Genomic DNA, 21277 nt, shown 5'->3' on the forward strand with positions numbered 1-21277 from the left:
TTTGGACGGCGCTAGAGTAAGAACGGCTGCATTCCGTGATGAACAGCCGGCATATATGTGACTATTTTTTCACTTAGATGACTGGTCAAGTAAGCTGTTCAGTGTGACGAAAAATTTATTGCACACTGGTGGACAAATGCGAGAATCCGTAGACTTACATAGTGTAGGACAGCATATGTGATGTTGCGTCCATTTAATTGCAAAGAATTTGTGAATGACTTTTGAAATATTTGTTTCAAAATTATTTTTCATTAGTGCATAATAATTACGCAATATGAGTGCTCTGTTGGCCGAAATATGACCACGAACACTGAAGCTGACGTCAGCGAACAGGTGCTGACTAGCGCCACAGTGCTCGTAGGTGACGGCCCTAGCGGCAGAAGGTATGAACTAGAACGTGGGCGCTGGAAGAGGTGCTCTCTGGGCAGGTCAGGAGTGTAGTAGGTCATGGTCGAAAAGACCGTCTTTGATCAGGGGCCATCACAGGTCAATCCAATACGATCCAAAACATTGTAGGAATCTGATGAGTTGATAAGTGCAGTTGTAAAATGAGACAGATGTTTCCGTGCAGCGTTATCGCTTCGCGCGTTCGAGAATGCGTTTGTAGAAGCGTTAGCACCTGTCACCGCAACTTAGTGAAATGTGCCGCGATTTGACTTTGCGGCGGTAGCAGCAGCGGCAACGATCGCAGATCAGCGGGTGCAAGGCGGCGGCATGTCTCAAGAGCTACCGTTCCAAGAGTGGACCAACGGAGGTGCACCCACGACCACAGAGTCGGCGTTCAGACGCGATGGCTCCGCTCCCAACAAAAGCGAAGCCGCAAAACTGCTCGAACTGTCGACAGAAAGTGAATCCGAACCGGAACCGCTACAGCTCGTGCCACCCAAACGGAAGGTGCGCTTTCGAAAGTAAGTGTCGGACGCTTTTTCCGAAGGCGCGTGCGCAACCGTCGAGTTGTTGGGCGCCTGACTGCTTTGTGACGTGCAAATCCATTATTCCGGGGTTTAATATCGCCATCTAAAATTCTGGTCGTGAGCGTGATTGTTCGGACCCGATCAGCTGTTAACTGTTTCTTCTCATCACCCCTTTGTTTGGCGCGACGATCAACCAATCCTCAATACGCTAACACTTCGAAAAATCGTGCCTAAGGTGTGGTCATAATAAAAAGAAAACGCGTACACAAGAGACCACCGACGTCGGTGTTTGTGGTGTCTTGACCGCTCTCATGTCCGTGTTTGCATGCCTTGTCTGCTTAGCATGAATGCCGACCAACCAGCTCACTTATCTATTATTCGGCTATGGTCGCAGGGAAATTGTTCCCGCGTCTATTACAATCTTAGTATATCCGGAATACTTGAAAATCTCGGCTAGCCCGTACTACTGACTAATGGTTAAACCCTGCCTGCGTTTCGACGAAGATGAAAACGCTATTGGCCCGTGTACTTAGCTGTAGGTGCGCGGTAAAGAACTCTAGGTGATCGGAAGGCTCCGTAATGCATCCCTCGTAATCATAAACTATGGTTTTTAGACATGAAACACCACCAACTGTAGTAGATTGCTAAATTTGAAATGGTTCTTCGGCCCTCTACTGCTGCGGGATTCAGTCAGTGGCCACCCTCCTTCGGATACTTTTACTTGTTCCGTCATCAGTAAAGTGTTGTCACAGTCTGTCTGGTGCTTCTCAGGCTTTACTTAAACCTTATCGCCTGTCGAGGTATATGGTGGAGCACAGCGGTTTTCTACTGACAAGACCTTCCGACAAGGATGTTCATATCACATAAATGTAATATACAAGGAAGTACATCAAATGCACGCAATCCACAAGAAATAAGACGTTGTAAACCCCGTGAGTGTGAGAGAATCAACACACATTATTATCAAATTACACATCAAACCGCAGCTGGTAGACTATCGGAGATATATCTCAAAAGGTTGTAGGCTTGCGTCCCACTGACGTAAAGGGTTCTTTCTCATAGGCATCAATTTTTTTCACTTTAGGTTATATTCATTAGGCTGCACCTAAAGAACAATAAATAATATCCTATTCCATGGCTCAATTTTCAGTTATTTTCATGGCTTGTGTCTAACAAGAAAACGAGCCTCTCAAACAGTTTCTTTTCTTCCGTTTAAAAACTTTGTATGCATTGAAAATCTTCTCGGTGCCTCTGGCACAAAGGCACAGCTCATTCACTCTTGCGGTCGTGATGTGCGCAGGCGGCTGCGTGGCGCCCGTGGCCTCGTGCTGACCGGTGGCCCGCACTCCGGCAGTGCTTGCTGCGGCGGCAGTAGCGAAGGATGCTTGTCCATGGTCAAAGTGATAGGCTTTCTGCTCGGGGTGGCCATCTTGGTGGCACAAGCCTGGTTCCTGCTGAGCGTGCGATCCCGCCTTGATCACCTGTACACAATCTACCGACAGAACAGTAAGTTCAGGTCTCTCTAATGACCCTCATTCAGTACAGTCAGGAGCGATATGAAAGGGAACGAGTGCCTTCTTAAGCTCCGGTTACTGGTGACCATTAAAGAAGGGGAGTGTAAGATGAGAGGATACAATCTCCCCAGTGCTATTTGCTGCTTGCTAACAGGAGGTTTTCAGGGGCCTAGATTGGGAAGAGTTAGGGCTAAGAGTTAAGGGAGAGTACCTTAGTAACCTGCACTTTGCCAATGACATTGCAGTGCTGAGTAACTCAGGGGATAAATTGCAATTCGTGATTACTGAATTAGACAAAGAGAACAGGCAGATAGGTCTTGAAATTAACCTGCAGAAAATGAAAGTAATGTACAAAAACGTTGAAAGACAATAGCACTTTGAAATTGGTAGCAGTGCACTTGAAATGTTGAAGGAGTACGTATAGGAAGGTATATAACAGCTGCATCTTACGGGTACTTACCTATGGAGCAGAAACCTGGAGAATTACAGAAGAGGGTCCAACTTAAGTTGAGGACGGCGCAGTGAGCACTGGAAAAGAAAATGATAGATGTAACCCTAAGGGACAAGAATAGCTGGTCAGGAAACAAATGGGTGTTAAGGACGTCATAGTCAAAATAATAAATGGTCATGGGCGGAGCACATAGTGTGAAGGCAAGATAACTGCTGGTCATTAAGGATCGCAGACGGGATTTTAAGATAAGACAAGCTGGTGAGGGGGAGACATAAAGTTAGGTGGACAGATGATATTAGGAAGTTTGCTGGTAAGAAGTGGCAGCAGCAAGCACAGAACTTAGTTGACTGTCGGAACATGGGAGAGGCCTTTGTCCTGCAGTGGACGTAGTCAGGCTGATAATGACAGTGACGGCTGGTGACGTGCAGATGAAAAGCTGATGTATTGACCTGCAAGGGGTATCATTCCACTTTAGAATCTGTACCCTGTTTCATACATCAGGTGCAATGTTGAGGAAGCTATGCAACAAGCTAATTTCACAGAATGTGTAACTCTGCTCGTCGTGCTCTTGGGTTTTGTCATTGTTAACGTAGCCTCTACGATTGTTTCAGAAGTGCTTCATACAGTCATAAATGCTTTGCTATAATAAAACCTGATCAAGCTAGGTGCAATCACAATTCCACCGGATATGCAGCAATCGCACAGAGCGTGATGGTATTGGACATCAACGTCAGGATATTTTCGTGACTAGGGAAAGTGGAACAGTCGGTTGCCGTGACAAAATGCAATTGGCCAGCGTCATGTGCAAATGAAAATTTTGTGTCCATCATGTGAACGATTCACTGATGACAAGAGATCACGGCCGATGCTGAAGACAGAAAGTCCCATCCTAAAATTAGTGCGAGTGTGCATGAAGACAGTATGAGGAATTGATTGTGATGGAGAATGCTATCGATAAAAATTTGTGCAGTGCATACACCAATAGGCTTAACAAGAACTGCATTGGCACACCGTAGAGAAGATCCAGTATTCGATGTTTTCACGTTTAGCAAACGATAACATAATTGAGAACTAATGACAGAAAGTGCTGCACACTGTGTCCACTAATGATTCAGTTCATATACCTTCAACACATACGAACAGTTTGTTTGAGGGCCACTGCAAAGGAGTTTCACTAAGCCCAAAAGATGCAGCTTTCCCTGCCGAAGCTGCACTATATAGTTTTCCGGGCAATGGCCTGGAGCTGAGACAGGAGGTCGAAGGGGAGAAGAAGTGGGGCACATCGGTGACGGAGAGCACTAACGTGAAAAACAGGACGCACGTGCTCCGCCAGGGCTCTGCGGAAATGGTGAGCGGTGGTCATAATGTTGGTAGGGGCGAATCTGTTGAGGAACCTGACCAAGAAGCTTGTCTTTTTCATAGAATTTGTAACCTCATCGTTCATCTTGTTGACAGTGTCAGCAAAATTGGGAAATATAGCCACGCACTCCACAATAATAGCATACTGGCTGGGATTCGTGCCAGGTGTTGAGAGGCAGATGCTACATTCGTGGAGAAAGGAGCATAAGTAAACCATGCATTGCAGGTGTGTGGAATAGTGTCTGTTGAAGAGGTGCTAAGGCCGCCACCTGAACGTATGTTGACGCCGGTATAGGGTCTGGCTTGGGAACTTCTCCACACCTTATGGTATCATGTTCCCCTCTGATGATTCTTGCGGAGACTGCTTCCGGGCGATGTCGGCCGGAGCTCAAGTGGGGAAGCTACAGCTTGTGCTTAAAGTTGCTCTTGTATGAGTGAACGAATCAGCACGCGTAAGTTGCTGTCCTTGGTTGCGCTCAGATGGAACGTGTCAAAATGCAACCGTAGCAGATGGAGCTCATCAAAGCGTTGACATGTGGGGACGATTTCTGATACTGTCGAGAGGTTCTGCACTGCAAGGCCCTTGAAAGCTGCAGCACCAGTGTCTTTGAGTAGGTGGTGCACCCTGTCAGTCTCCGTCATGTAGCTGTTCACCCGGCGACATAGGGTGAAGACATCTATGTAAAACGTGTAGGACTCTCCGTTCTGCTGAACACGCTCCACTAACTTCTTGTTCGTGATGTCTGAGTGGATGAAAGGGTTGGGAAAAGTCTGTATGAGTTGAAGCTTGAATGTGGTCCAGCCAGGGAATTCCAGCTCGTGGTTGAAAAACCAAGTCTTGGCCACAGTAATTAGGCAGAAGGCGACGTGAGAGATGCTTCGCAGCATCGTCCTAGTGGTTAAGGGCACCCACACGGCCATACTCCTGCAACCAGTCTTCAACGTCGTCCCCACGAAGGTCAGCAAACTCCGGTAGATCTTTCTGAGACGTGGTGACAAAGCAGGAAAAGATCTCAGTCGCGGCCGGAACTTCAGGTGGTCCAGTGGTAGAGGGCTCGTCTTTAGACGTGGCCGAGTTGTGTCGGTGTAAACGATGACCGAAACGGAGCTTCATGGGTGTATCTAAATAGGAGTGAACAAGTAGGTAGAGCCAGAAGACTGAAGGATCGTACGGCACAATCCATCACTTGTGAGACGATGTTCAATCCGCAAGCCTCTTCTTTACTCACACTTTAGACAGAGCCTCGCTGCTCAGACCAAAGTGATGATGATAGGTATTTACAGACGAAAAGACCCCCGCAGAGGCGTCTGCGTAAGTAAGCTTTTGGTGCATAGCGACACCACGGACCCAAGCTAACGGGGGAGTTTTGGCTCCCTCCCACGCCTAGCCGTGCGTGGCTGAGCCGTGTCCAGGCAAAAGGGGATCCTGGGGGTTGAGTTGACGCTGGGTGCTTGGACCTTTAAGGCCCCTCAGCAGAGGCAACACACCCCTTTAGCCCCGGCTTCACGTAGACGGCACCCCTGGGCTGACCCACACAGGGAAATCGGCAGTCGCCTTTTCCTATCTCTCTCTCCCTACATCTTCGTCTTTATCTCTTACTATGTATCTGTCCTGTCTTCTACTCTCTTCCGTTTACTTCCAAACTTCCTGGCGGCTAGGGTTAACCCTGTGCAAATAGCCTACCTTGGTCTAGACGCATTGGGTTATAGTGGCGTTGTACGGCTGGCGTCTGCAGGTTTAGCATCCGCAAGCTTGTAGCGTCCCCTCGTTGGGCTCCGTCGTGGGTGGCAGGCAACGCTGCTAAACAAAAATAAGACAGGCATGCATAGAGTATTCCCCCTACTGTCTGATCGTACCGGCTTAAAGCGGGTACGCACCGATGATATAAATTTTTTCAACCAGCCAAAAGAAACATATCCTCACTTTCATGTTATCCACTGTGAAAAAAACTGAAAAGCAAGCCAGGACCGTCTTTCCTTTCCTAGTTGCTAGATGTCTTGGCACAGGATACAAGGTAACCAAAATGGCTAGCGGAGACCTTCTCCTCGAAATCCGTGACAAAGAACAATTTGAAAAGCTAGACCGTCTTTCAGATTTCAGTGGCATACCAATAACCATAACACCACATAGATCAATGAACACAACTCGCGGAGTGGTATCTGACATGGACTTACTTGACTTGACTGAGACTGAATTTTTGGAGGGGTGGAAGAGCCAAAATGTCACTAATGTACAGAGAATCATCATCAGAAGAGATAATAAGGAAACACCGACAAAACACTTAATACTCACATTTGCATCCAGTAAACTACCGGAATCTATAGACATCTATCAGGCCGTACATACCAAACCCTCGTCGTTGCTTCCAATGCCAGAGGTATGGCCATGGCTCTAAAACCTGTCGTGGTCGCCAGACTTGTGCACAATGTGGAGTCCTAGGCCACGTGCCTGAGAACTGCAAACAACCGCCACACTGTGTAAACTGAGAAGGAAACCATGCCGCATATTCACGCTCCTGCACATACTGGAAAAAAGGAAAAGAAATAGTTACGTTGAAGGTGAAGGAGAACATTTCATTTAAGGAAGGACGGCGAAGAGTAGCACCATTCTATGGACCCACATACGCTGATGCGGCCCGTCAGGGGGCACCACCGCACCAGCCCTCGCCACTCCTTAGGCCCGCTCATACCGAGCCGGTGGTTGTGGCACCTGCCCCCAAGGCGGCTGTAGCCCAGGCTACACCGCCTACTTCCAAACAGAGTCCTCGGGTCTCAAGGCCTCTCCTCACCAGGCGAGGCCCGAAATTCGAACTAACAGCCCGCACGTGCGGGCATCCAGTGCCTCCGAGGAGGCAATGGATACGTCGGTACCCTTGGTGCCGAAAGAGCGGCGTGGCTCCTTGGAGCGCGCCAAGAAAACAAAAAAGCAGATAACAGGGCCTAGTGACGGCCCTGTTAAGTGAACTCAAACTCCCTGTCTAAGCAGCCACTCGCTTTTCGTACACACAGCACTATTTTACATTCATCATGAACACTCAAATTATACAATGGAACGTCAGGGGCCTTCTCAGAAACCTTGACGACATCCGAGAACTCTTACACGAACACTCACCAAAAGTGCTGTGTGTACAAGAAACACACCTTAATTCACAACACAAATTTTCTTCGTGAATACGTTATTTTCCGAAAGGACCGTGTTGATGCCATGACATCATCCGGAGGTGTTGCCATTATAGTGAATCAAGGAATTGCATGCACACACTTACAACTCCAAACATCCCTTGAGGCAGTGGCTGTTCGAGCAGTTCTTTTTGATAAACTGATCACAATCTGCACTATTTACATTCCTCCTAGCTATCAGCTGCAAAAACGTGATTTACACTCTTTAATTGATGAACTTCCGGAGCCTTATGTTCTCCTTGGAGACTTTGATGCGCATAGCAGGCTATGAGGTGACTCTCGGTATGACGCGCGAGGTCGACAGATTGAACAGTTACTTTTCTCGTCGAGCGCGTGTCTCCTAAATCGAAAAGAACCAACCTATTAAAATCTCGCTAATAACACCTACTCCTCCATAGACCTAAGCATAGTATCTCCATCTCTTGTGCCTCTACTCCAGTGGAAAGTCGTCAGTAATCTGTACGGAAGTGACCACTTCCCCGTAGTTTTGAGCACAACTACAGTAACTGAGTGTCCACCACGTGTTCCCAAGTGGCTCATAAACAGAGCCGACTGGGAACAGTTTTATACCATCGCTCGTCTAGGTTGGAATGACATATGTACTTTGAACATTGATGTTGCTGTCAACTACTTCACAGCGTTTTTGATTGATGCTGCAACAAAATGCATCCCACAAACAAATGAACACCCTGGAAAACGGCATTTGCCATGGTAGAACTCTGAATGCCAAAACGCGCGCAAACAGCAAAACAGTTTTTGTCAGGGATCAATTCATACACACAGGAGGCTAAAGTCTGGAACATGGTCGATAGGATAGCAGGAAAACAAGTACACACACTTCCACTCATAAACACTCAGGGTGATACCTTGGAAGATCGGGCAAACTTCCTCGATGCACACTTCGAACAGGTGTCCAGCTCATCCAACTATACTGACACTTTCCAAAAATACAGAACAAGAATAGAAAAGCAGAAACTCGAACACAAATGCACTAGATACGAGGCATATAACCAAGCTTTCAGTCTAGCTGAGCTGCGAACGTCTCTAAACTACTGCAGTACTTCTGCCCCAGGTTCTGACCGTGTGGTGTATGAAATGTTAAAAAACCTACCAATCGAAACGCGAAAAGCCTTACTTTGTTTGTACAATGCTATCTGGTTTTCTGGCACTATCCCTACCTCCTGGAAAGAGGCTATTATTATTCCCATTTTGAAAGAGGGCAAGGACCCTTCTTTACCTTCGAGTTATAGGCCTATTGCACTTACAAGCTGCTTGTGCAAAGTCTTCGAAGAAATGATAAACTGCCGACTTGTACATTTCCTTGAAACAAACAATTTGCTCGACCCATTTCAGTGCGGGTTTCGAGAGAGTAGATCCACCACAGACCACTTTGTTCGTATCGAGGCACAGATCAGAGACGCCTTCGTCCATATACAATATTTTCTCTCTGTGTTCCTCGATATCGAAAAGGCTTATGATACAACATGGCGTTTTGGAATTCTAAAAGACCTGTCCCACCTTGGCGTGCGCGGAAGAATGTTTCACATAATCGAAAGTTCGCATCATCGAAAGTTACAAATGTTTGGGTTCAGTTTCCTGGACCCAAACATTTGTCCAGGAAACGGGCGTGCCACAAGGTGGCGTACTTAGCTGCACACTTTTTCTCCATCCCTCGCAATATGTTTTATTGTACATATGTCGATGACGTCCAGCTTGGCTTTAGATCTTGCAATCTGGCAATGTGTGAGCCGCAGATTCAGTTAGGTTTAAACGAGGTCTCCAAATGGGCAGAGGAAAACGGATTCCGTCTGAACCCACAAAAAAGCATGTGTGTCTTGTTCTCCCGAAAGAGAGGCATGCACTCGGAACCCGACATTGAACTGAACGGTCAACTTCTGTCTGTCAGTGCGGAGCATAAATTCTTAGGATTAATCTTGGACAAGTTGACTTTCGTACCGCACATCAAGTATTTAAAAACAAAATGTTTAAAAGCCATGAATGTTTTAAATGTGTTGTCACGTACTACGGGGGGTAGTGACAGGCAATGTCTCATGAACCTGTATAGAAGCCTCATTCGCACCCGCTTAGATTATGGGGCCATTGTTTAATAGTCTGCGACTCTAAGTGCTTTGAAGATGCTGGACCCCGTGCACCATTTGGGCATGCGCCTTTCTGCGGGTGCTTTTCGCACCAGCCCCGTAGAAAGCCTTTATGTTGAGTCAAATGAGTGGTCGCTTCATCTGCAGAGAAGTTACATGTCCTTTGTTTGTTTCCTTAAGGTGAAAGCAGACAAAAAGCACCCCTTATACTCTACTATTAATGATTTGTCGAGCTCAATTCTGTTTCAAAACAGGCCTTCGATGAGGCAGCCCTTCTCAGTTCGCCTGAAGAGTCTAGTTGAGGAAACTGGAGTCTCACTTGCACACAGTTTAATGGCTCCTGTAGCATACCCGCCACCGTGGCAATGGCAGACTATAGACTGCGATGTGTATTTTCTAGAAGTTACAAAACATGCGCCTATTGCCCATATCCGAACATACTTCCTGGAACTTCAACATAAATACACACGTCCTGAGTTCTTTACAGATGCCTTCAAGTCTAACTCCTCTGTGTCCTACGCTGCTGTCGGCCCATCCTTTTCGGATGCTGGCCCTTTACATCCAGGCACAAGTATCTTCACAGCGGAAGCTTATGCGGTACTTGTGGCGGCTAAACACATCAAGCAATGACAAATACAAAAAGCAGTAATTTATACGGACTCCCTCAGTGTGGTAACGACTCTGCACACTCTTAAAGAACAAAAAAACGCAGTCTTTGTCTCACTTTACTCCATTTTGTGCACACTCTACACACCCAAACAACATGTTGTAGTGTGCTGGGTGCCAGGGCACCGTGAGATTCAAGGCAACGTGAGGGCAGACCAGCTCGCTGCATCCGTCCACAAAAGCACTGCCCCTACACCTATATCAATCCTGGCCCTTGATCTTAAGCCGTCTCTCAATCGAAACTTCAGGGACTACTGGCAGAGCAAGTGGGATACACACACACAAAACAAACTACACATTATTAAGCCACACCTTGGTCATTGGCTGCCAGTATCAAAATCGCGTCATACAGAGGTAATAATAATGAGGCTCAGGATAGGACACGCATACACGACACACACATATCTTTTGTCCGGTGGCGATCTACCGTTGTGTGACAGGTGTGGTGAAGCATTAACAGTCCTTCACATGTTAATCCAGTGCAAACACTTAGAAACTCTAAGAAAACAGCATTTTCCATTACCCTACCGACAACATATACCTTTACGCCCTGCAATGCTCGTTGGTAGGGAACTGCTTTTTAGTCATAAAGCATTGTTAGCGTTTTTAAAAGAAATTCCTAATTTTCATATCATATACCCGGGCATTCCGTAGCACGACCTCTCCAGAGAGGTTTTTGCTGCGGTGGCTACACAGGAAAGCACTTGCCTCACGGCCCTTGGACGCAAGGGTATGAACGAGTGAGGTACTTGTGCTAATGCCGTACATGTCCACCCTCGTTTTACATTATCACGAACTTTTGTCACCTATTCCCACCACACACACCTTTCACGGCATGGTCGTGATTTTATTACTTGTATGTTTTTACCCGCCTTACCGCGAGGAATTTTATGACCTTTATACGGTCGCTAATCACAATAATTGTCCTTATTTTTAGTAAGATGAACTGGCGCTCTTTGGCTGTGAAATGGCCCTTGCGCCACAAAACATCAAACATCATCATCATACATACGAAAAGATGAAGCGTATAAACACTGCTCTCAATATTACTAGATTGAAGACTACTGATTGCTCCAAGCCTTTCTCCTTGCCTGAGCTCCTGCGCCATCAAGAAATATACTGACATTTGAATTTTTGTGAATTTTACTATTTATTACATATGTACAAAAGAATATTGTGTAAGCAAGTGCAGAGGTTTAAAAGGGCCTGCCGAATTCATAATTATGCAGTGTAATTGTGAAACCGGCATTGAAATTTCATGCAGGTATGGGCATAGCCATGCCAACATGGAAAAGGAATGTCGCAAAGGCATGGACATGATAGGGTCCATGTCCGTAATGAACCTTCGCCCCCTCTGAAGAGAATTCTGCACATGCTTACGGGCATCTGTGCCCAGAGGAGTGCGAAGTGCCTCCCCAAAATATTGGATAATTTTCTGCGGAGTAGCTGCACAGCTTGATTAGCACGCCCAGGTACCCCATGTCTGTGTGAAATGACCTTCAGGATTGTCGGCCAATTTTACATGGTACGCACCCTTGACAGTCATGTCACAGGTTCCCATCATATGGGTCCCATCATATGGGACCCTTATCAAAAAGGATTAATTAAAAACATCGAGCGGGTACAAAGAAGGGCGGCTAGATTTATTCTTTCAAATTATTCTCGTAAAGATTCTGTAACACGGATGCTGCAAGAATTAAATTTACAGCCCCTCGTGGACCGCCGTCGCATAGCCAGACTTAAATTCTTGTTTCTGCTTTCCCAAAAAACATTTAACTTTGATGCAGAGCAGTACCTAATTCCCCGTCAAGTGCGGAGCCTACGAAGTGACCACCTCAGAAAATATCTAGTTCCTCAATGTCGTGTGAACACATATGCATACTCTTTTTTCCCTAGAACAATAAAAGACTGGAATATAGTACCCGATGCTATACGTGATTCTCAAACTGCAGAACGTTTTGAAAACAATGTTACGAAATATTTTCCAAGTGAATCTTCGTAAACGGTGATTGCTGTTTTTGGTGTGTGTGCCTGTCATCTTTTGACTATGAATCTATTTGCTGTAACTTGTCTCCTGTACGTTGTAGGATGTAATATTGGGAAGTGTATTTTGTGATGTATGTGACGTAGCATGTAAGTCGTAGAACGTAGTATAGTGATGTATTCCTTTTGTATCGGCTATGCATTTCTTTTTTACGCATGACATGACGGTTGTTATGTCAGTTTTCTACCCCACCCCTGTAACGGCCCAATCGGCCAACAGTACCTGGAAATAAATAAAAAATAAAAAAAAATAATTAGCAACTGTGATGCAAATACAAAAAAATATGGTTTTGCTGCAAGGGCGAAGCAATAAATGTGAATGCAACAAATTGGATTGTTATGCAAAGTAGGACTAGGAGCAGACTCTTCTGAATCTGATCTCACATAACTCAACGAAACGTTTGGAAAATACGCCAACTACAGGAAGAAAAGTGGTCTTCGTGTCGTTAGTACCCCAAGCGCGAAGTGAGCAGTAAGAGAGCACCAAGTTTACGAGCAGTCTCCTGGTGTCGGTCGACGAAGTGCTCACAACTGTCCCTCTATGAACTGAAGCCGCGCTTGCAGCTCGAGTGACGCAGCCATACCACCGACGCTCCTTCACACGACGAAAGATTCTCTAGACATTTTCTCTTTGCTTGACAAACCATCAGCTGCTGGTCTTCCGTGTGAGCTGATGTTATTGCATGGACCCTTTGTGTGACAGAGATAGCTAGCTCGTTTTATCGCTGCTTCGGCCATCTTTGTCGCTAGCCCTAGTGCCCTTTACTTGCTCATAGAACATACGATTCGTTACGAACATAAAGATTTGAAATTTATACAGAACATGACGGCGATGGCAGCAGCAAGAAACTCCCTAGACTGTCCATATAATTGCTATCACAACAAAATGAATGACAGAACACAGTGGCAACTACGGCAGGATATACAGAACATGACGGCGATGGCAGCAGCAAGAAACTCCCTAGACTGTCCATATAATTGCTATCACAACAAAATGAATGACAGAACACAGTGGCAACTACGGCAGGATACAAAACAGCCCTGGCTTTGCTTCCTTTCACAATCATCTTTGATCATTTCTGCAGCTCCTTTATTACATACTTTTTTTAATCCACTATTTTGAAAAGCACTAGCAGTACTTTTTTATGTTTTTATATTCATGTGATCAGCATAATTTCAAGCACCCTTTCGGGTATCCACAGATCCGTATGCTTCAAGTACCCTTTCGGGTATCCACAGATCCGTATGCTTCTGTTTTCTTTTTTGCAGCGAAAGCTGTTATGAGATTAAAGCTTGGGTGACGTGCAGTTGTCCGCCGCGGCCGCTGCCGGTTTCTGTAACTACATCGCGCAAATTTAGAAAGAAAAAACATAGCACCAATGACACAATAGGGCTCGAACCTAGGTCCACTGGGTGCCAGCCCAGTATTCTACCACTGAGCGACGCCGGTGCTTGTAACTTGTTGGCAAACTTGCCTTAGGCAGTCTTCATGTCAGGAAAGCAATCACATTAGTACGACTTATAAAGCGTCCCAAAAGAGTGAAATAACAACCAGTTGTCGCGCAATGCGAATAATGTAACGAGTGGACCATCCAATGCTCCAATCCACTGCAAAAGCTTGTTCTTGTTCCTCTATTAACTGTGGCGCATACCCACTTCAGCCACTCGTGGTCAGCCACTGCATAGACAGTTGAGAGAAAATTCCTTGCAAGTGTTTAGCGGATACCAGGCTTCTCAGAAGAATGATGAAAAATAGTATAGTGAATGCTGGCCTACTACCCAAAAGGTTATTATTAATGCCCTAATGGGTATGAAGCAAGGGTGCTTGTAGTAGTTAGCCAATGAGTGTTTTGAAAAGGCTCTGAAAGGCTGCTCTTCTAGCTTTCGCTGTGACTGTGCTGCTCCTTCCACACAGGTCTGGCAGATTTTTTTTACCAACTTGCGGTGAAAAATATTATACTGAGTGTGCATTACTCCTATAATCATTACGAGTAGGTCATATCACCATTGCCGATCATGTTGACACCGTCAGTCACATATTTTTTGAATCAGTACCCTGGCAAGTTTCACAGCCACAGCGTTCACAATGCTGAATGGTGTCAGGGTTGATTGTGTGACTAAACTTCACTTCTTCCAATGTACGAAACACATACACAGGGAGGCCACTGGTTGTTGTTAATATTTTATGCATGCACGCACTTCTAAACAAGATGTCAAACTTCTGACATTGGCATCAGATATCCAGCCACAGGTTTTTTTATTATGCCACTTCTCATAAAACGTGCAGTATGTTGTCAAATGTCGCACTGGAAATGATGGTTCAATGGCAACAGCATGGTCATTAAGCATTGATTAAGAGGTGCCAGGTCTGAGTCCTAATTGCCATGCTCGAAGATCTGAGGAGGTTGAATTCTAGTGCACTTATCTACTTTAATTCAGGTACACATGAGGAATACAAAATATATATATTACCTAGTACAGTGTGCCCCATGCTGGCATGCTTCGTAATGGTATCGGTATGACGGCACATGAAGCCCCAGATCTGTATTTATGTTACCATTCCTTCAGTGTGAAGTATTCAGTGGGGTGACCCACCACAAAAGCCATTAATAACTTGTAGTGCTGGCTAACATTCTCTGTACTAAACCTAGTACACATAACCAGAAAGGTCAACGGAAAAACTTCACTCCCGTAAAATAATTGCATGCATAATGTCTAGGGGCCATTTCACCTTCTTTGTAGACATGTGCATAAAGTTGGCTCTTTCGTTGTTACATGTAAGAGTAATCTTCTGAGTGCACCGCACTTGAATGCTATTGCAGATTACTGCATGCACAAACTCATCCACATCTAAAATTGTTTAGCAATGCATCTCATGCATTTAGATATATAAAGGACTAGAAGCGGCTGGCGACCCCTCCAGATAAAATGACTACAGGCCACAGCAGCAATGTACAGTCCAATTTATTTTCTATGTTCTCAGTGCCTCACTTGCTGTGCAACTGCAAAAACCCTTTCTTTCTTTTTTTCTTGCTTTCTAATATGAAGATTTTGGTGCTTAATCACTTATAATGAACCAGGGTTCTCAAACTCACCTCATCTAGTGGGCCACAGTCAGAAAATTCATTCCCGCAAAGGCCGAGACAGTGAAGATAGTTGGAGAAGGCAGAGGGGGTAGAGGGTTTGACAAAAACAAGTCACCTAATGTTGCCATTTGAATGAATACCTCTGCCATATATCACATATGGGCTATTTCTCAAGGGCATTTGACGTCAGGTTTCCAGAAAAATAATGTTGACCTCGACAATGATTAAAATCTACACGCTGATTCTCCAATACGCTGTTTTCAGTCCGCAGAGACAACGTGGGATGCTTCATGAAAAAAAAATATTTCAGACCAGTCCCACCTCTGCAGCTTATCCAAACAAAAAGTCAATAAGCACAGTAGGTGAGAAAATGATGCATGTACCATTTAGCAAAGTCGCAGCACTATTCCGTGTGAAGCCGTGGGCCGCAAGTTTGAGGACCCCGTAATAGAGTTTCTTGGTACCTCATCATCTGATATTATTCGGCCCAATAAAACTTCACGATAGCTACATGTTATGTTTGTGATTGAATAGTGAAAGGCTTAGTCGTAAAAAATGTCCTCACTAATTGTTTGCAGGAAGGCTAGGTCGTATTGTATATTTCTTTGTAGTTTTACTACACTGTGTAAACACTGGAAACACTTGAAAAAACAACAAAGGGACAGCATAGAGTGCTTATTTGCTAATCATATAGATATCGGCACCAGTTTGACTTTATATGCAGTGGTCTAATCAGTAAGAAGCAGGATGGAAAAAAGAAAACAGAGAAATTATGCTATGTGCCGACACGTTGCCATCACCTATTAATAGACAATATGCAGTGTCTTGGTCCTTTTTGTTTTGTTTTCCACAAGTCTAGCAACTAACTGTGTTTCCTTTTAGATGTGAAGCAGCTTAGGGTCGAGCTCGATCCGGTGTGTGGCATGAGCACTCTTACTGCGCATGCGCGTATGCTCCGCCTCTCCTCTTCTACGCTCCCCTCTCTCGCCTCGTGACGCCGACGCAGGTAGCGTCTGCCAACCTATGCTCGCTCCCTTCTCTCTCTCACTAGGCATTCCTCCCCGCGCTGTATCAACGGCTGTATACACCCTCTCTGCGCACGCACGTCCCCTTTCTCTCTTTCTCCTCTCCTACGCTCCGCCACTCTCTCGCCTCGCAAAAACGCCGACGCAAGTAGCGTCTGCTAGCGAGTGTCCGGATTGAAAAAAAAAAAAAAGACTACTGCTCGCGCTGCACAACTGTTCACTGGCTACCCCGTATATATATAGGCACTCTATCTTCACCTTGGTGGAAGATTTCTCCTGTGCGTTGTTGAATAATAAAAATTCGCAGCGTGCGCGTTGACTCAAACTGGACTGCGGGTATATGTGTCGAATTGGAGTCTTTTGTCTCGCATTGCCCATTAGCAGTGATTGGCATGTTCCAGCAGGAACCACCGGTGCATCAGTGTGTACTTTGCACCTCCCCAGGTTCCTCTGCTGCGCAACGCCGCGATGAGTGCCAGCGTCAATGTCGCCGCCACTGAAAGCGTTATCGCCCGCTGCTCCGCATCTACACATGGTTCCCTTTAGCGAGAGATGGTGTATTTTTTTTTAATTGTTTGTCTGACTGCTGTCAAGTTGTCGCATAGCAAGTGACACACACGCCTAGTAGTAACTGCGGTCAAGTTGCAGTAGTCACTGCGGTCTGGGATCGACGTCAGTATCGGCTGGCGGTACAGTATGCATAGTTTCGGAATTAAAAAAAAAAAGTTGCGAGTGTTTTTGTGCCAGCTTCACTCCTTCACAACATCGCGCTGTGTCTTTTGTTTTTGTTGTTGTTGCTGTTACGCAACGATTGCACATTAAATGACACGAAATCTTCGCCGCAATCCTCGGTTGTATCTTGTTTCACACGGCGCAAGCTGCGAGCGTACTAGGGATAGCCCATCAATTCTGGATGTATGTACAGATAATTGTCCACTTTCCATGGTTTTGGTAAAGCCGGAGCGTCGGCGTTAAGTCTGACATCGCAACTGCAAACCACGAATCCCGCGGTTGGCAGCCTGCAGTTTTCATGCGCCATGGCAGAGCAAAACTTGTGTGATTCCCCGCTAGAGTGATTGTGCCTTCACTGGGGGTCTCCCGCGCGCATTACGGGCTCAGGGTCGGCAGACGCGTCGACCACGCATTGAAACGGTCGTCCCAGAAGGAGGATACAACTTTATTAAAAAAGATTTCATGGGTTTCGAGATAGCCGCTTGTCTGCGGTGACCTCTTGTGCCCATGCAGTGACTGCTTTGTGCAGTTTTTCATAGGGGGACCGTATTAAGGTCTCCCATGTCGTTTCGGAGGGAACTGGCAGAAGCTCTCTGGGTGGGGGAAGGCCCTCGCATTCCCAGAGGATGTGACTTTGGTTCGCTATGGCATTTTTGTCGCAATTTTTGCACGTTGAGTCAACCTTTCCACCTGGGAATATCGCTAAGCGGTGAGGAATGGTTAGGCTGTTCGTTTGAATTTGGCGGAGGATAGTGGCCTGCGCTCTCATGAGGTTGCTGTGCGGTATGGGATATAATCCCCTGTCATCTTTATACACGGTCGTCCCAGTCCGGTCGGCCTTGCGCCGCAGTCTTTTTTTTTTTTTTTTTTCTGTCACGCGTCGTCTGCGACAGCCGTCCCATAGCTAAGCCTCGCGCCGCGTCGTCTGCTCGATTTCCAAGCGCGCGCGCGCGGTCTCTGCCGCGGCGCGGCGGCCGCGTCGTCTGCTGCTACCTCCGCAATGGCGTCTTCTCGCGATTGATCGTTAGCGCTTCGAGCCGGTATCGATCTGCTGCCGCCGTCGCCGGGTGCCCCGTCGCGCGTAGTCGTGGTCTCGAGGCGCCGCGAAGCTGGCGTGCCGTCCGGATGCCTGCTCGGGCCCGCCGTTCAAGAAGATGAAGAAGCGCAAGGAGCTCGACGCCCTGGTGTCGTGTCGCTCCACGGCACCCCGCGCCGTCCTGACGTCGTCGCAGCAGCAGCACGCCGTGCAGGAGCTGCTCCGCAAGGGAGCCGTCCCGGCCGCCGCCGGCTCCCACGGCGGCGGCCATGGCTCGGACTCGTCCGACGACGTCGAGACGTCGTCATACGCGGCCCTCGCCGCGTACCGGCTGCCCGCGTCGCCGTGAGTCCGAGCCGAACCCCCGGCGCCGGCCTCTTGAGAGGGCGGGAACCCGTCCCTTTATTTTCCGCAGTTACTGAGTTGTAGTTGCGCAATTCTGCGCTGTCGGGCATGGCCATGAAAAAAAAAAAAAAAAAGAGGGGATTGCGAGGGACGGTAAAAGAAAAAGACCAATTGGAAAGTACCGTAACACACTTATAATTCCTAGTCATTCCATTCGGTTTTAGCCAGTTAAGTTTTTAACAAGTACGAATTCGGCATTTTTTTTTACGTGTAAGGAGCTGTTGAATGAAAACGGTGCAGCATCTTCATAATCCTGGTGCATCACTCGTGTGCAGTGGCAGGAAGAGTGAGAGGGGGACAACTTGGAATTCATTCAATGTAGTGGCAACGAGCATTACTTGGAATGCTCTCATTCTCAAGTCCAACATTTACCGCTCTGCATTTTGCAGAATGATTCACTGGCTGGTGTCCGACAGTCGCAGATGGAGTTTTTGTTCACCAACGAAATGCAGAGCTCGTAGAGGAAGTAGTGAGACTCGGAGGCCGCTCTTGCTTGAAAATGGGCCGAATTTGCCTAGTTGTCACATAGGGAGGAAAAGGAGATTATTGTACATGCCACACAAGCATCGTGAAAGACTATGAATCTTCAGTTATCATTAGCGAGCAGTTATTTTTAATCTACCATCAAATGTGGACAGAATAATTACTATAGCTTACTGTAAACTGTCATAGTCCTGCCGCTGCAGTCTTCAGTCTTCAAGAATGAGAATAGCAGAAAAATGCCACACTTGCTGTCATAGAATGTTTACGTTAGCTTTGAAAGTTTCAAATGGTCTGAATTAATACAAAAACTGTACAACAGCGTGTCTCATTTTCATACTGCAGTTTTAGCTCATCGATCCCGCATAATTTATATTTGGATTATATGGACACTGGGATTAAAACTTTTTATTACTGATGCAGGTGACTTCTGTGTATTCCTGCTCTCTCTTGTACAAGTGGGTGGGCATTTAAGTAATTTTTAAGAGATGCATGTCATTTCTAAGAGGAGCATAAAAAAACCTCCTTGTTTAATAACTATAATACATGCTTGTATAGGCTTTTTCAGCATAATGGGGAACAAGTGGGATTCTACCAAATTGTGACTGATGTAGAGTCAATCAGCAACTGAAGTCAGGTGTGTAAAGTCTATCTGTTCAGAATGTAAATTGAGATTCTAATATTCAGAGCGTTCAGTTTTTCAGACATCGTCATGTCCTCAGATGGCAGCTGAGGAGAAGGTTTTATACTTGGGGATATGATTAAAACTCTTTTTAATCGTGTTTTTATTCATGGCTACTTTCATTAAGGTAATATTGTCTCGAAGATGCTCTTCAGTTTCCGTTCACTTCACAACATCAGATTTTTTATTTGGAAAGAAAGAATTAGGCAAAAATGCACTCATCTATCCAATGATAATATACAGTAGACTCTCATTAAATGGAACCTGATGGGACCGGGAAAATGTGTTCCATTTAACAGGAGTTATGTTTACTGAGAGGTGAGCTGGGTTGCAGCATTCAAGTATATAACTAATAATATCAAAGGCAGTTGTTTCATTTAAATAGCAGTTCTGTTTAACAGATTTTCATTTACTGAGAGCCCTCTGTATGAGGGGCATTGAAAACCAGTGTAATTTATTGCTGAAGTGATGGACAATTTTAAAAGGGCCCTGAAACACTTAATGAACGTATTGACACAGAAATGCTGCCAATCTGTTGAAGAGGCTTGTGTGATCATGTTGGTCAAATATAGTTGCACTTCATGCCGCAAGAAAGTTACAATAGTGTATAGAAAGTGGCTAAATACCGTTTGTTCTCTCCTTCCTGCTATAATCACCAGCTACAAAGCAAGCAGTTCTAGTAAATACTGCATGGTTGATATGTGTTCATGTGGGCTTTTTCACCTGTAGTACGTCTGCTTTTTCTTGTTGTTGTTGTTAAGAAAACAAAAAGTAGTTGTTTCGGTGGTGTCAAAAAAGCAGAACAGTATTTCATCTTAAATCTTCTGAGGCTCGATCATCGGACGTCTGCTTCATCTACGATTCTCTTCTTCGCTCATGTTAGGTGGCACTCTGCGTACTACATTCGGGCTCTTTTAAACACATGCACCTGAGTGATTAAACACATGCACCTGAGTGAAATTGTGCTTGTGACGACATTGTTCGCCAATGCATCTTGTCATCTCCAAAATTATATCGCATCGTAGCTTTTTCTTGTGCACCTCAAGCAGTAGCCACCTTGGCATATATGGCTTCACGTTGAGCTATTCAAAAGGACTTCAAAACGTGCACTATACAGTACAAGTCAAGCTGGTTAACTTCATGCTTCATGTACTAGCATAGCTCTGCCAGATTAGGGCATGCGAGCTTGCGCTCCTTGAACCAGTCGCACTTCGCTTCCACTGCATAATTTTGCTACTGGGGCTGTGACGTGTGTCAGCGTATGACAACCTCATGCACGGGTGAACTGGAATTGGTTTAAAGAAAAAAAAATAAAAGTATAGCGTGATGAAGTGTCCAAAGCCATGACATATGTGCATGGTGCAACTTTTAGGCAGGTCCTTGCCATCCAACATCCAACTATGTTGAGCCTCCACTGTGATCATTGGAAAATAAGGAGAAAGGAAGCACTCAGAGCAGCATCTGATCACTACCTGAAACTCCATGTATACTGGATGGACACGCAAAGTTTTACACGATGCGATTCATGGGGCAATGTAGGTAGTCTTCTAATTAGGCCATCTCACAATTACATAGAATGGTGTTTCAGGGCCCGTTTAATGCTGC

The 21277-nt window shown here is 45.8% G+C and overlaps 1 protein-coding gene across 2 annotated transcripts in view; it reads left to right on the forward strand.

Annotated features, from left to right (window-relative positions):
* The first annotated feature begins 545 nt into the window (after positions 1 to 545).
* LOC119180987 (uncharacterized) overlaps positions 546 to 21277 on the forward strand; it is a 51325-nt gene continuing 30593 nt past the window's right edge. The window contains exons 1-2 of one of the 2 annotated variants that reach the window (XM_037432140.2): positions 546 to 908; positions 2215 to 2420. In XM_037432140.2, coding sequence (XP_037288037.2) covers positions 715 to 908; positions 2215 to 2420 — 400 coding nt within the window. In that variant the 5' untranslated portion in view covers positions 546 to 714. Of the gene's footprint in view, positions 909 to 2214; positions 2421 to 18105; positions 18451 to 21277 lie in introns of those variants that run through there. The other variant, XM_037432142.2, reaches the window with a different exon arrangement.

The sequence above is a fragment of the Rhipicephalus microplus genome, chromosome 10 (assembly GCF_043290135.1).
Source record: "Rhipicephalus microplus isolate Deutch F79 chromosome 10, USDA_Rmic, whole genome shotgun sequence".
Classification (NCBI taxonomy): Eukaryota; Metazoa; Arthropoda; class Arachnida; order Ixodida; family Ixodidae; genus Rhipicephalus; species Rhipicephalus microplus.